This window comes from Triturus cristatus, chromosome 1_2, assembly GCF_964204655.1.
Source record: "Triturus cristatus chromosome 1_2, aTriCri1.1, whole genome shotgun sequence".
NCBI classification, from domain to species: domain Eukaryota; kingdom Metazoa; phylum Chordata; class Amphibia; order Caudata; family Salamandridae; genus Triturus; species Triturus cristatus.
This window is the reverse complement of record NC_140580.1, coordinates 695730471-695747330: the sequence shown is the minus strand read 5'-3', so window position 1 is coordinate 695747330 and position 16860 is coordinate 695730471. Positions and strand designations below refer to the sequence as shown.

At 43.5% G+C, this 16860-nt stretch overlaps 1 protein-coding gene across 1 annotated transcript in view; it reads left to right on the top strand.

The window, feature by feature from the left end:
• COMTD1 (catechol-O-methyltransferase domain containing 1) overlaps positions 1-12493 on the top strand; it is a 57437-nt gene extending 44944 nt beyond the window's left edge. The window contains exons 6-8 of the mRNA XM_085608558.1: positions 7864-8000; positions 9588-10557; positions 10626-12493. Of these exons, the coding sequence (XP_085464684.1) occupies positions 7864-8000; positions 9588-9740 (290 nt within the window). The 3' untranslated portion in view covers positions 9741-10557; positions 10626-12493. The remainder of the gene's footprint in view (positions 1-7863; positions 8001-9587; positions 10558-10625) is intronic.
• The last annotated feature ends 4367 nt before the right edge of the window (positions 12494-16860 follow it).

Below are 16860 nucleotides of genomic sequence, written 5' to 3'. Positions count from 1 at the left end.
TTAACTGGTGTCCTTTCAGCTGGTGGCTGATTGCAGTGTTCAGGTTTTAAACTGGTACTAGTGAGGTGCAATTTTGTCCTGCCCGTATTTCTAGGTGCAGAAGTGACAATCCTAATACTGTCACAAATTGTGGCGCATTATGATCCATCATCTGTCTTTTCTTTTCACAATGTTGTCAACACTGCTTCGTAATTCTGGCCTCCCAGGATAACCCCTGTATAGGGTGTCATGATTTCCTTAGGAGCCTGCTTTCTTACCCAGTCTATTCTCTGAGCTGATATGCATCCTTTTGGAAAACTCTCACTTCCTCCATGGCCAAGCAAGTATTACTATCATGGTCTATTAAAAGGCGCAGGTCCGTTATACCCTGTGTGTGTGTCTGTGTGTGTCTGTCTGTGTCTGTCAGTTGTACATAATGTCTTCTTGGTTATATATAAGGTAAAAAAAATGCTTATAACACGTTTTTATTATAACTTTTCAACATGCTGCACAGCAGCCACACTGCTCTACAACCTAGTTTAAAGACTTTGGCAAAACCATTCGCTCTGGCTAAACACTTATAAGGTCCCAAAGGCGAGACCTATTGGCTATGCCAATGATTGTTTCTATAGTGCATGAGATCATGGATGTCTTTCTTTTATTTTTATATCTATGTGTGTTTATTCGCAAATGTTGTGTTAATTACCTTACTCTTTAATATGTTTTTTGTTATTTCCTGTGTCCGCAACGAGGCCAGGTATCATCTGTCTCGTAGATCCCCTGGCTAGCAGTCTGCCCAACTGTCCTGTCTAGCTGTCCTGTCCCTTCTCTCTTGGTATAGTCTGCAATAAAAACGTGGTGCACATCTGTCTACTCAGCAACACCCGGAACCATCTTTATAGAGCACTAGGCTTCTGTTTAACCAAAGTCCTTTCAGTTCTTCTTTTTCCATATCTCTAATGTATAGACGTCCTTCGTCCTTTATGCCTGCGTGTCAGAGACAGCCAGATCCCTCTCTGCAGGGAGCTGGTAGTTCTACAGCACCACAACTCCCCGGATAGAATCTCACTTTCATTATCTGCATTCACCCTTTTTCCCTTGCATAAAGGAGCATGGGTTACACAAAGCCCAGTTTACAAAATGAGTGTTTTTAGGTCGAGCCTATGCAGCATGCATGTGCTGTCTTTTGACACACTGTATCTGCGTCTGTAGGGTTTCACCACGCCCATCACCCACCCATCGCTTTCATTCGTTCCTTGGCCTGCCTTTCCAAATTGAAGAGGTTTGTTTGGTAAATGCTTTACTTTTGTCGCACCTTTAGCTGTTTTGTTCCCACCCTGCAGACAGCCCCTGCTACATAGATCCTTTCACTTTCAGCCATATGTTTCTTCTCCGCACATTCCTTTTTTAGGTCTCACCTACGCAGCGTGCATGCGCTGCATAGGAGGACCTTTAGCCGTCGTTCTGCTCTTTTTCGAAGCACATACTCATGCTTGTGGCGGCATAAACCTTGCGGGAGCGCGCAGGGGTGCGCCATAAGCACGAGTATGTGCTTCGAAAAAGAGCAGACTGCTCTCCCCAGCGCACGCACCACTCACGGGCTCACCTCTTGCTCCCCCTTTCTCTCGCAATTAACTTTTGGAAGCAAGGGCGTTTACCTTTAATTGACTGTAGGATGTGACCATCTAAATGGAAAAACTGTACTTTTCAATTCAACTTTAAACTCAAAATTTTGAAGTCGCAAGCGTGACTGGAAAATAAATAAATATTTTCGCACCAGACACAAAAACTAATATAAGCTGCTCCCTCAGTTGAGCCAGTTGTGCAGCACATAAACAAGCTTGAACCTGGAAAATCACTGCCTACACAATAGCAATAAATATCTCGGAGTCAGTATTTCAGCTACTCTATCGTTGCCCGCCGTTACACTCTCAAAGCCAACACCTGGTTACCAAACATACATCAAACATCTGCAGAAAGAAAGTGGTAGCTTCACGCTTTTCCGACAGGGCTCGTTAAGCAGTGTAATTAAATCAATAGATGTGCACTGCATCCGTGGTCTGGTGTGCAGCCGGCCACAATTTTTAATGATTTGCATGGACCTCTACACACCCAGCACCTACCACGAAGTAAAAAAAACAAGCATTGACATAGCCAATAGGTCTCGCCTTTGGGACTTTATAAGTGTTTAGCCATGCAACAGTTAATGTTGTTGCAGTAAGGATATTGTGCTGCATAACTAAATACTTATAAGGTCCCCAAGGCGAGACCTATTGGCTATGCCAACGCTTGTTTATTATGTTAAGCCTTTGTTGCAACTCGAATGCCCATCGTCTAATCTCGCTGGAGCAGCCCTGTTTGAGCCCCATTAAATAAGTAGTATTACCCAGACGTGCTTCTCTGCACATGCCCCCCCTTTTTTGTTCTTTCGCACCGTGGCTTTTTCTGTCAACCCCGTGCTCCATGAGGCTGTGTGTTTTCATGCAACCCACATCACCCAGATGTGCTTCTCTGCACATCCCCCCTCTAATTGTTCTCTCACACCATGGGCTTCTCTGTAAATCCCATGCTCCATGAGGCGTTGTGTTTTCATGCAACCCATATTACTCGGACGTGCTTCTCTGCACATCCCCCCCCTAGTTGTTCTCTCGCACAATGGGCTTCTCTGTAAAGCCCATGCTCCATGAGGCTGTGTGTTTTCATGCAACCCACATCTGTATTGCCCTATCTCGTGCCTGTGGTTCACTGTTCCTCTTATTCGTTGGTTTTGATGGTATTGATGTGATAATGAAGCCAGAACCTCTGTGCAGCTCTGCTTCTTAAGATGCTTCTTAGTGTCTCCTGCCAGCCTGGTCTTCGCTGTGAAGCAGAGGCATGTGACACAGTCAATCAGAGACAGATGGTGCTTAAAATAGCTCAGATGTGGAGTGAAATATTACAATTCTCCAGCACAGGAGGCTTTTAGATTCATATTAAGAGATGGTGATTATAGAACATATCCTACCCTGGAATTAACTATACCTAATAAAGTAACACACCCTTCTAAAGCAACTCGTTCACCCAAACTGTGCTCTTTGACCTAATCTGACTCAAAGAATGCCACATAGTAGTCCGATGCCAGTCTTGGTGTAACCCTAAATGCAATATTGTATTAGACTTCTGATCCTGGGGATATTTGTAGAGTTCAATCAGAAAATATTGCCACTGTTGCAAGTTATTCATCCCTAGTCATAGTTGTTTGAATCATCACCCAGCTACGTTGAGGCGCTCTGTGAAATGAGTTTAGTGGGTATCACTCCAGTTCTGAACAAGTTTGGTATCCCTTATTGTGAATTAGTACGATCTTTGCGGGCTAACATGATAATCATCAGTTTAATTCCGAAAGTGGATTTAGTTATACCCAGCAGAGAGTCGATTAACACGCTGGCTATTGATCAGCAGTTTGTGCTTTCCTTTCAGTAAGATTCTTTACATTGCACCATCTCCAATCAACAAAGTTGTAGACACATAGGACGGACGACTTGTAATTGATCCCAAAATGTGAAGTACATTATCCAGAAACCATCTGAGAGGTGCATGGTGTGGCAGTTCTCTTTCTTTAGCTGCGTTTATGTCCATGAAACATTAAATAAAATATCTGAAGTAATTCAGTAGATAGTTAAAAAGTTGCTTTTTCAGTCACTCTTTCACAAGCATTTCCCGCCTGTTTCTCTTCTCAGGCTTTTGTAGTGGTCATAAATATGATAATAACTTTGCCTGCATGCAAGATCACAGAGACTTTCTCACAAATAAAATCTTCATTATCAAACTAGTTTCATAAAGGAAACATGTCTTCAGTGAACAATTTCATTGTTTTTTTTTTCCTCGGAGCCATTTACATTTATACATTTGGCACTATATATAAAACACTTGGACAAAGCGCTCAAAAAAAGACAGGAATCTGGTGTAGGTCCCATAATGCTCAGTGGTGTCAGTGACATATGCAAAAGAAACAATTGATGGACGTAATGCTGGACAATGCAAACATTCACCCCCATTCACAAGGATCTGGGTTCAATCCATCATTCTTTAGCTCACCACACCACCCCAGTTTGGACCCAACCATATGCAAATCAGTCTTGACCCGGTTCCTTGTGGGAACAGTCCAGCCCGAACCACCAAGCCAGGTCCTCCCTGGACTGGAAACAAACATCCTTGGACCAGTTTCAGGGCATCACCCTTCCTCAGCCAAGCTAGCTTTAATCCAGTGGTGTAGTGAGCACGGGACCCACGTCTGAGCATACCCTTCCCACTGAGGGCGACATATGCAAAAAAAACAATTGATGGACAGAATGCTGGACAATGCAAACATTCACCCCCAGTCACAAAGATCTGGGTTTAATCCACCGTTCTTTTGCTCACCCCACCACCCCATTTTGGACCCAGCCATATGCAAATAAATCTTGACCCTGTTCCTTGTGGGAACCGTCCAGCCCGAACTGCCAAGCCAGATCCTCCCTGGACCGGAAACAAGCATCCAGGGACCGGTTTCAGGGCATCACCCTTCATCGACCAGGCTAGCATGAATCCAGTGGTGTAGTGAGCACGGGACCCACGTCTGGGCATACCCATCCCACTTAGGGCGACTTATGCAAAAGAAACAATTGCTGGATGGAATGCAAACATTCACCCCCAGTCACAAGGAAATGGGTTTAATCCATCATTCCTTTACTCACCACACCACCCCAGTATGGACCCAGCCATATGACCCTGTTCCTTGTGGGAACAGTCCAGCCCGAACTGCCAAGCCTGGTCCTCCCTGGACCGGAAACAAGCATACTGGGACTAGTTTCAGGCATCACCCTTCATCAGCCAGGCTAGCTAGAATCCAGTGGTGTAGTGAGGATGGGACCCACGTGTGGACATACCCTCCCACTTAGGGAGACATATGCAAAAGAAACAATTGATGGACCGAATGCTGGACAATTCAAACATTCACCCCCAGTCACAAGGATCTGGGTTTAATCCACCGTTCTTTTGCTCACCACACCACCCCAGTTTGGACCCAGCCATATGCAACTCAGTCTTGACCCTGTTCCTTGTGGTAACAGTCCCGCCCGAACTGCCAAGCCAGGTCCTCCCTGGATCAGAAACATGCATCTTGGGACCGGTTTCAAGGCATCATGCTTCATCAGCCAGGCTAGCATGAATCCAGTGGTGTAGTGAGCACAGAGCCCACGTCTGGGCATACCCTTCCCACTTAGGGCGACATATGCAAAAGAAACAATTGATGGACGGGATGCTGGACAATGCAAACATTCACCCCCAGTCACAAGGATCTGCGTTTAATCCATCATTCTTTTGCTCACCATACCACCCCAGTTTGGAGGCAGCCATATGCAAATCAGTCTTGACCCTGTTCCTTGTGGGAACAGTCCTGCCCAAACTGCCAAGCCAGGTCTTCCCTGGACCGGAAACAAGCATCCTGAGACCGGTTTCAGGGCATCACTCTTCATCAGCCAGACTAGCTTGAATCCAGTGGTGTAGTGAGCACGGGACGCACGTCTGGGCATACACTTCCCACTTAGGGAAGACGTGGATCCCAGGCTCACTGTGCCACTGGATTCAAGCTATCCTGGCTGATGAGGGTTGAAACCCCAAAACTGGTACTAGAATGCTTGGTTCCGGTCCCGGGAGGACCTGGCCAGGCAGTTCGGGCTGGACTGTTCCCATTGGGCACATGATCAAGACTGATTTTTATATGGCTGGGTTCAAACTGGAATGGCATGGTGAGCAAAAAAAAACGATGGATTTAGGCCCAGATCTCTGTACTGGGGTGAATGTATGACATTGTTCTGCATTCTGTCCATCAATTGTTCTTTTTGCATTTGTCACCCCGAGTGTGACGGGTATGCCCAGACGTGGGTCCCAATCTCTCCATGCCACTGGAGTCAAGCTATCCTGGCTGATGAGGGATGAGACGCCGAAACCCGTCCTAGGATGCTTGGTTCCAGTCCAGTGAGGACCTGGCTTGGCAGTTTAGGCTGGACTGTTCCCATTGGGCACAGGATCAAGACTGATTTGCATATGGCTGGGTTCAAACTAGAATGGCATGGTGAACAAAGAAATGATGGATTTAGGCCCAGATCTCGGTACTGGGGTGAATGTATGACGTTGTTCTGCATTCTGTCCATCACTTGTTCTTTTTGCAGTGGTGTCAGTGAGGCAGTTATGTCAGATCTCGGCTCACCTGTGTGAACACATTGTGTGATCCATGCCTGGTAAATGACTTTATCTCCCTGTCTCTCAGTTCCTTTGGTACAAGAGAAGCGTTCCTTTTAGACTACCATATTTGTTTTGGAAAAGGGAGTATGGATACTTTGTGGCTGCAATGTTGTACTAAAAAAGTTGTATTACTTAGCCAGTATGTCACCTTTCAACACGGTGGAATGTTTCCATAAATGTTTCCTGATGCAATCATATATTCCTGAATCACATTGCATGACCCAGTGTGTAGTAATTGTGTATCTTTTCAATCCCTGGTAACACAACACCCAGGATAATGTGCAGCTTGGCTTTGTTACATGGATCTATCTCAAATCTGTAAGGTAAATGAATTGTTTGAAATTCAGCACTCCATATGTTCAGCACCCCATATGTTTAAGAACGGGTTCCCTGCTGTACTTCTCTACTCCTAAGTTGGTCTTTGTCGCCCTCCAGCTTCCCTGTTGTGCTCGGTCATGTGTGTTTGAGTGTGGTTTCCCTCCTATACTTTTCCCCTCTGCAGTTGTTCTTTGTTGCCCTCCCCCTTCTCTGTTATGCTCACCCATGTGTGTTCTTGCCATTGTCTCATCTAGTGGTGTAATTGCAGTGCTAGGGGGGGGGGCGGCAATTCCACTTCCAACACAATTCCACTACACACCACAAATATCCAATTCACAACAAATAATTCAACATCATACCACAAAATTCAACAGCACACCACATAATTAAACTCCACTGCATAACACTCCACAACACACAATACCATTCCACATAATTACACTCCATCACACAATCACACTCCACATAATTCCAATTCACTCAAAAAACATAATTACTATCCACATGATGCAACTGCACACCATGCCATATAATTCAACTACACAAATCCACTACACACCACACAATTGCACAACTAAGAATGCCAATTAAACCCACATAATTCACCTACACACCAAATACATCCACTCCAATCCGCAAGACATAGGTAAGAGACATTTACAATGCCAATAGCTCTAACTACCTTTCTTTTATTTTTTTTTTAACTCCAAAACACACAGATTTGAGTTTAGCTCCCACCTATTTGTTATTTTTCGTCACCAAAAAGGCAAAGCTATCCACACAGTTCCACACCACAAAATTCAACTCTGCACATTTCCAATCCACACTACGTCATTTGATACAAAACCACATAATACAACTCAAAAGCACAATTATACAACAGAACACATACAGCCAATCCACACCTTACAATTTCTCATTGTGCCACAAAATTCAACAGTACACCACATAATTAAACTCCTCTACATACCACTCCACAACACAAAATAACATTCCACATAATTCCACTCCATAACACACAGTCCCACTCCACATAACTCAATACACTCAATACCACATAATTATTATTCACATCATTCCACAGCACACCATGCCACATAATTCCACTACAGAAATCCACTCCACACCACACAATTACAAAGCTAACTAATCCAATTCAACCCACATAATTTTACCACACACCACATACAGACACTCCATAACAAATAGGTAAAAGACATTGCCATTTACAATGCCAATAGCTCTAACTCAAACAGATGCGAGATTGATTTCATTTCGAATGCTTGTTTGTCTTATATTTAGATGAGCTGCTGCAGACCGGTGAAGCTGGCACCTACGACATGGTCTTCATCAACATTAACAACGTGTTGCACCCCAGTGACTGCTACGAGAAGGCTTTACGGCTCCTGAGGAAGGGGGGAGTCATCGCTCTGGATGGCGTGAGTACGCATTTAAACGGCTTTGATGGTTTAATAAATGCAACACAACATGCCCTTTATGGGGAGTACTTAAGAGTGCTTTATGCAGTGTTTAATGCAGGATAAGCGCTATATTAAGTACAGGAACTCCATACCAAGAACTATGCCTTACATTGGTTATTTATTGTTATATGTTATCTCCTGTTTATATTTTCTCTTGCTGCTTTTATTTATAGGTGATATGTCTTTGTCCATTTTATATACACTACTTCAAAGTGTATTGTAATACTTACAGGGCCAATTAGATCCCAGCAGTTGGTTCGCAAGCCCGCCAACGAGGCAGAGCCCCCTATTGGTCCAGTGCAGCATAGCTTGCCATGTTTTAAGATCCTTGCAGGCTTGGAGGCCCGCATGCCGAGCAGGATCTGGAGTAGTTATTCAGTTATCCTTATGACGGGTGTAGATCCGAATGCACATTGATTATTGATCATACAGTAGGAATGTTGGTGGATTCTTGGCCCTCATACGCAATGAATATACTGTGCAAGGAATTGTCAGCCCTTAGAAAGAGTGGAGGATGTCTACACAAGCCCCTAACGGCATGCTGGGCAGCATTCGATAGTACTATCATGGGTATGTAGGTTGTTGAAGAAACAGCATTGTTCAGTTATGCTCGAACTCTCCACTAGGTGGCAGAGGTACATTACATTTATATTATATACAAAGATGAGCAACTAGTGCTGCATGAACGACAGTTGTTTCTACTGGATAGTCCAAGTTAGTGGGTTTCCTTATTTGGATTTAAAAACCTAAATTCTCAGAAAAATGTTGAAGCTGTTAGAGGTCACGCAGCAAATGTTTGGGTGCTTTTTAGATTTTCAGTCAATTTGCATTTCAGCATATTTATATATTTTGTTAATCTGGACCCCACGCTAAGGATAATTATCCATTCTTCGCTCTGGGATAGTCTAGGAGTTGAAAATAACCATTGAAAATGTGTATATACGAGTCACCTTGCTGCGCTTCACTGCATTACAGGGAACGGGAAGGAAAATACCATATTTAAGGCACCAGTTCTGGTAAATCTGGGAATGCATCAAAAACCATAGGAATTGCGTGGGAACACCCACGCAGCACCCATGGAATGCCTTCCCAAGGCAGAATAAGGCAGTGCAGTGATTTTCACTGTGTTGTCGTACTCCAGATTTATGGAGCTACCCGGGGACTCGCAAAGTGACCTTGCGTGGCTTCATAAATAACATGCAAGGTTTGAGTCACTTTCATACTACATTGCGTGGTTCAAGGGCGACGCAAACTGGCTCATAAATATACCCAAATCTCTTTGTATGTTTTAAATGGTTTTATTAGGTATGCCATAAATAAACCTATACGAATGTTAGGAACTGTTTCCAGATTTCTTTAACTATCAGTGGGGTCTGCAAGTTCAATGGGGCCGTATGTGATACGGCCAGTATCAGCAATCGCTGTTGACTGAGGAAAGGTTGACTGACCTGTATGTAATATGATCTCTGAGTACTGTAGTGCTCAGAACTAGATCTCTTCAAGTTTAAAGTGACTGATGGCACTATTGCTTGTTTTTGACATCAGGTTTTATGTCAGAGGAGAGTGCTGCATCTAAAGAAAAGTGACGTGGTGGCCGTACAAATCCATGAGCTGAATGAGAAGCTTCTACGAGACGATCGGGTGAACATCAGTATACTCCCCCTGGGAGATGGCCTAACTCTGGCCTTCAAGCTGTGAGTGGCCCCTTTCCCCTGTGGGTGCGGCTATAGGAAACAGATCTGGGTGACCTAGAAACATTTCTTTTGCATAAACATTGCTTGTGTCCTGATCAGGAGCCAGAACAGAGATCTAATCCCCATTACCTGAGTGATAGTGACATCCAGGATTGTCCTCCAACACATCAGAAGCCAAGAAAATGTACAAATAAATTTGCACAGGCCTACAGGATTTGAGAGGCAATGAGAACTGTTATGACTGGCCATGCCATTGTTGGCTTGCTTGAATTGTCATACACAATGGCCCTCATTTACTAAGGCTCACACACAACGCATCCCAGTTTGATGCTGCACATATGAGCTTTTAAAATGGTAAAGTAAATTGATGCTCTCGTTAGCATCGCATGAGCCGGCAACCACACAGAATTTTAGTTAATGAGGACCTGTGTGCTTTAACTCTTTATTGTGGCCCATTTCTTTTACTGCTTAGTCTTCAGTAAAGGCTGTAGCTTGTGCCATGAGGCTCATCCACCAACGACTCTTCTGGTAGCCTGTCCACCAATCCATCTTCCTGGGAACCTATATCTGCCATGAACATGTATGTGCACCTTGTCAGCTGTATGTTCCTGGAGCATCCTCGAGTGTCCTTGTGCTGCCACGGATTTACCTTGGACGTCCATGCGAGTTCAGCATTGTGATCTGGCTTTGTTTATTGGTGCATGCCCTAAGGAGTGGGCAAAATGTGCATGCTCTAAGTTTTCGATTTAAAAAAGCTGCTAATTTTAAGAACCATATGATGTTGGGGATGTTGTAAAAACTGGAGAGAAAAATTGCCAAAGGTAGGTAGGTGTTGCAGGAAAAACATCCAGCAAAATCTTCTTTCAACTAACTAATCCCTGCAAGAAAGTTGTTTCTGCAAGAATTTTCTCCTGGAACATAAGTTTTTGGTTGGAAAACTTTGTACTCTTGTCGACTTTTTACTAGCAGTACATGTTGCAGCTACGATTCATATCACTTCTGCCTTCGCTGGAAGTTGTTCAATAGCCGAAAGACAGTAAAATGTTCTATTGCACTGTAGATAGAAGTATGCGAGGCCTGCTCATATTTTGCAGGATATTCACAGTATTTTCTGCCTGGCACCCTTCTCTATGGTTATGGGTATCCCCTAATCCTCTCTGCTCATATTCAGAAAAGAACTCAAGACCTGGCTTTTTAACGAAATCCCCCATTCTGCAGGGGTCTCGGTCCCTGGATACCCTCGCAGGTGATTAGCCGTGCTTTATAAGTCCTGATTAATTGATGGGAATTGCTGTTTAAGCTTCAATATTAATTTAAATACATCTGAGCAACCTAGGACTATGAGAAAAACACTACACTAACAGATTGCACAAGGCAGGATCAGTTAACTAACAATATAAAGTATCTTATTTGCATTTAGCACTTGGATTTAGAGGGTTGCAGTATCAAAAGTGACGCCACAATGTATGTAGGCAAACCAAATGTGTTTCTATCTACAGAGGAAAACTATTTGTGATGTCTTAAGAGGCCTTAACAAAGGTGGCCGCACTGGGACAACTACTGAAAGTGCAGGAAATGATCACGTTTACATACATGCACATTGGCATAGAGTAGAATATAAAATGCAAGAACATGAGACACAATGTACTGACGCTCTCGTGCTGAGCAGTAGAGAGCAGGGAGCAAACAGAGAGAGAGGAGATTATGAAAACAGCAGGCAAGAGATCAGAAAGAAAAAATGAGAGAAATTAGCAAAATGAAATACGACAAAAGAGAAATAGATAGGTCTAAATGTTACTCCATGTGGAGGCGTTTACTATTGATATACATTTTCATGGCATTTGTAGTGGTAACCTTGCTTGGAAAACTGTGGTGGTCACTACTGATAATCCTACTTAGGCTGCTAATATTATAATGTTAACACATGTCGTCACTATTTTACCGTGATAAAATATGCTAGTAGCTCAACGCGACTTTCATTGAGCAGAAGTAGCTCTCACTACAGAAAAGGTTCGAGACCCATGGTCTAAGGGAAGCACTGCAGAACCAGTCAAAAAAAGTTGGCATCCGTTTATCAATGGAAATGAGCGAAAGAAACATAAAGAAGAAATAGGGGGCTGATGCGGGGAGGCCCATTGTTATTGCACACAAATGAATGGCTGTCCAGCTTGGTCCACGATAGGTGTCATCAGGCCTAGGAGGGCTGATGAATCTTTCAAGGCTGAGAAGTGTTGCGCTCAATGTTGAAAGGTTGGCAGACAGCCAGACTGAGAATCTCGAAGCAGGCCAAGGTTACTACTGGAGTTCAGGTACACAAGTGTAAGCGTTCTGCATGTGTGCCCTGCAGCAGAGTGTATGTATCTGTTCAAGACGTCTGCTTTTCAGGGACTTCAAGTTGTCGCTGCAGGCTTGTGTCTCTGTTCCTCCACAGATGACTTCACTTAGTCAAGACTTAACTCCATGTCATGCTTATGTTTACAGATAACAACGCATTGGCTGTTGTTGATTCTACCCGCTTCTGAAAGGCTAATCAGAAAAGAATTGTTCTTTATGTTTCAGCCATCCCAAGTGGCCGACACCTAGAAACAAGCCTGTTGCTAGGCAGTATATAACTATAGTCTTACTGATTCATCCAACTATGCAACCAGGTAAATTAAATGGCAAGATACAATTGCTGTGCGACCTTTTAAAGATTTTTTGTACAGATGATATTGTAATTTTCATAGAAAAATAAAAATAACACAATCTTTGCACAAATATGTGTCTGTATATTTATGAAACTGGATGCACAGGGATCAGTTGGGCAAATGTTGCTAAAAGAGACAATAGTGAGCCCACTGAGGAGTGACAGCTAACATTTAGTGTCGTGGAGACAAGGCTGCTTCTTTATAAAGGTGTAAAACATGCTATTGATGACCTCTAGTGGTCAATCTTGGTATAGAGCAGAAGGCTTCATGTTAAATACTTAGTGCAAAACAAAGGGGGATAGATACATTGTAAACTTGTTAAGGTAGACAAGGCGATAGATAGCAACTGGCGTAAGAGTTGGAAAATGTTGTGGTTAGAGGCTAAAATAAATAGTGCAGATGTTGAAAGGGTGATCTGACCTGGACATAGCATAGCATGAAAATCCACGTTTTCCAGAATTAGGCATGGGATACAAGGTGGCCTAATGGGTGTCATAGAAGGCCAAGGCATGTTTCTGATTAGCGGTTCCATTAAGTCAGAGGACACATTTTGAAGGAACTGAAAAGATACCAAAGTGGGATCAAAGTCTATAGAAGGAGATCATTATTTAGGTGACATAGAAAGAATTTATAGGAGAGGGTGCTGAACACAGAAACTAACGGTTACTAGCACTGGGAATGAGAAAAGAGGAGGAAAGGAACAGTGTCCTCATAGAAGTCTGTGTTGTTGTGTTAGCAGGACAGAAAGGGAGTACAAAGAGTGACAATAGGTATGTTTTGCATCATTAGAGGTCTCCTGAGAAGTGCAAGTTCTGAAATGACAAGAAGTGAGGGTTCTTCAAAATAAGCAGGGCTCATTATAATAAGCCTATCCTCAACTACGTCAGTACTAAGTGTAGGTAAGAGCTATAGAACTAAACATAAACTTTACTTTGGCGTCTACCAATCAACCAACCAACTCCAGACTTGTCGCAATGATTGTGCTGCAGCTGGGGCTCACGGTGGCAATCAATTAAAAACGGATGGATAACAACAAACTAAGAAGGTGAGGTAGCAGAAGGGGGCATGGGCTTATGACTTTCTCATAAAGTTGTGCATTTTCTCTGAAGTACCACAAATGTTAACAGGTGTAATGCAGCTGAAGGTCATTGTGTAAAGGATGAGGAGGGGAGACAAGCTGTGTTAGCCAGCACAGGGCATGGATGCATTGAGTTCTGCAGGAGACTCTGGGAGATGTAAAGACCTGGCCTTGATATTGGTGTGTTGATTCCTGTTCCACTATTCCTGTTAGACATCACAGCAGACACAGCCTGGCCTTTGCACTGCCAATATGAGATGACACTTCCAGAGTGCACTGGAATGTGGTGGGGTACTATCACATGCAGTAAATTCTATTTCTATTATCCTGGTGTGAGAAATGTACCAGCTGCAGTAAATAGCTCAGATTCCCCAGGAAAATTATGAATTACAGGCGGAATTGGTGAGTTACGAATCAAGTATTTCAATGATTGGAGTTTATGTCCCCTTTTTCTGTGGAATTTGGAGTGGTGTGGAGTTTGCAGCAAAGATCATCATTCTAATATCTGCAGTAACAGCAGTTAACACACCTATCAGAATTCATCCCCAAACTTGTGATAAGGGCCATGGTTTCCTATTAACTTTCACAATGAGGCGAAAAGAAATCAATCTGTTATCCTGCTGTATCACGTCGTTCACCTCTTTTTCAAAGATCAGTGCCTTATGGGTAGCCTCCTATTTTGCTTTCAGAAGTTGTGCCTGTGGTTCCAGAAAAGTTTTGCTAACTCCGCCCTCACTGTTACATTATTACTTGGTGGCCTATTAGGATGTCGTAAGGACCGCCACCGCAGGGCCGGCTGTGGCAACCACCGGCACTGCGGCGGCGGTCCTTCCGCCATTGAATGGATATTTCCCACCACCAGATTAGGATGGTGGTGGGAACATGAATGTGTCTGCAGCAGGCGCAAAGAACGTCCGCCGCCAGCAATCATCCCGATTGCCTGACGGATGGTCCAGGGAGCCCAAAATGGTGGCGGTGCCTGGCAGGCACCATCCACCAGATTAGGATGCCAGCTTTAACCGGCCTTTCCATGGCGGCGATGCACGGGGGGGTAGAGGGGTGGCTGCACTTGGCGGGTACCTATGGTACCCCCCTACATTGCCGTGCTCAAGGTGGCAGACACCGCGCGGTGTCTGCCACGTTTTGCATCGCAATGCAAAATATGGTATTTTAACATTGCATACAGTGCTGCAGCTAGCAGCACCATCTGCAATGTTAACCTACCAGGATGCGCCCGCCACACTGGCTGGCGCATCCTAATACTGCGGGCGGGAACGGCGCACCTATGGCGGGTGGTCCCACCTCAGCAGGGATGGCGGCAGGCGGACTTCCTATTAGGCTCCTTGGTTTGGAAGGAGATGACAAGAACAGTTCAAGGTGACCCATTATTTGTGGAGAGCACAAGTTGTGCACTCTCTATCTTTTGTACCTCTACTATTCGGCTTTTCAGGATTTTTGGGCCCAAAGTTCACTTTTTGACCAAATGTGTATTGTAAATAGATGTATTTGCTTAGGCACATTGGTAGCATGTGTTCTATGGAGTAAAACATCCTGTTTATGCTGAATTGACACCATCGCTGTAAAATTCTTGGACTGAAAACGTGAAAATAACATTTTGAGCATTATAAAGCTTTCTTTATTGTTAACCAGTTCAGAAAAAAATGATTATAACATTTGACTTTAATATACATTATCTGCTTCAGACAGTATTGTTTCCACCTTAGTTTCTAAATATACATAATGCCATCATATTACTCAAGCTTTGTCGAAAGCGGTAGCTATTGGACAGTCTTCTCTGAAGTCCAGTGGAAGCATTGAATGACTTGAGTATTTCTGAGGATCCAGCAGGCAGTAGTGCAGAAACATCACAGGCAATGTGTAGCTTTCTTCCACTACAAGTATCACTCACCTTCATTGCTCTGTTTTTGTTTGTAACAAAGCATTGCTGCTATCTGTAGGTTGTGTGGTCGCCTCCACTTTTTTTCCAGGAGCCTGCTCCACTCCAGAGTTTGTCACCATGACCACGTTGCCATCAATGCTTTCCTTCTCCGTATTTTCTATCTTTGTTGTGCTAGTATCGGTTATAGGTAGAGCCTCGTTACCACTTGATACAACTTGCATGGGTGAATCTTGGTGCAGTTTTTCCTCGTGAGTTTGTGGTGGCAACTGTTCTTCTGTGTGCATCTGTGTAGATAATTCATGTCTGTCTTGTTCCATCGCGGCTGGTGAAGATACATCATTGGCTGTCTTTTCTTCTTGAACAGCTGTCGTTAAGTCATTGGTCTTCTGTTGATCCTGACCTTTAGGAGATACATTGCAGCTGACTTCTGATTCTTGATCTTTTGAAGATAACAAGTTGGTCACATGTACCTCTTGACCTTGTGGGGACAAAGAAAGGATCAGTCCCCTTTCATGGTATTGTGTTGATAAATTATGTGTTACGTTTTCCTCCTGGTGTTGAGCAGATACATCATCTATAAACTGTTCTTCTAGAACTTGTTTCAATAAATCATTGTTTACGTATTCTTCCAGAGCATGTATAGCCAAATTACGGGACACCTCCTCTCCTAAAGCATGCATAGATAATGTTTGGGGCACTTCGTTCTCTTGAGCTTGTGTAAGTGAATCATGGGGCCCTTCTTTATCTAATACATTTATGGATATTTCTTGTTTTACTTCTTCCAGTTGTCCAGGATTGTCATTGGAGTTTTCTTTACCTTGAACTTGTAGCAATGATTCTTGTGGCATCACTTCTCCCATTAGTACTTGTTTTGTAGAGTCATAGGACTCATCCTCACCGTTAGCTTGTGTGGATAAATGATGATCCATTATTTCCTCCTGAGCTGGTGCCGATAAATCATGGCTCACTTGTTCGTCTTTATATTGTGAAGCTAAATTCTCTGCTACTTTTTCCTCTTGAGATTGTGTTGGTAAAATATGACTCGTTGATTTCCCTTGAGGAGGGGAAGATACACAGTCAATCATGTCTTCCTCTTGAGAAGGTGCAGATAAATCATGGAGTGAAAGGTCTTTGTGATCTTGTGTATTTAAATTGTGCGTTACTAGTTCTTGTTTGGCTGGTGTTGATAAATCCTGTATTACTTTTTTATCTTGACTTAGTGTGGATGACTCATGAGCAACATGTTCTGTGTCCTGTGTAGGTAAATCATGAGTTGTTTCTTCCTCTTGAACTGGTGAGGGTAAATTGTGGCTTAATTCTTCCTCTTGTACAGATAATTCTTCTTGCTCTTGTGTAGAGAAATCATGTGTCACTTTGCCCTCTTGATCTTGTGTTTCTGCTTCATTGGTTGCTTTTTCCTCTTGATTTGGTATATATAATTCAGCATCTGTAGGTAAAC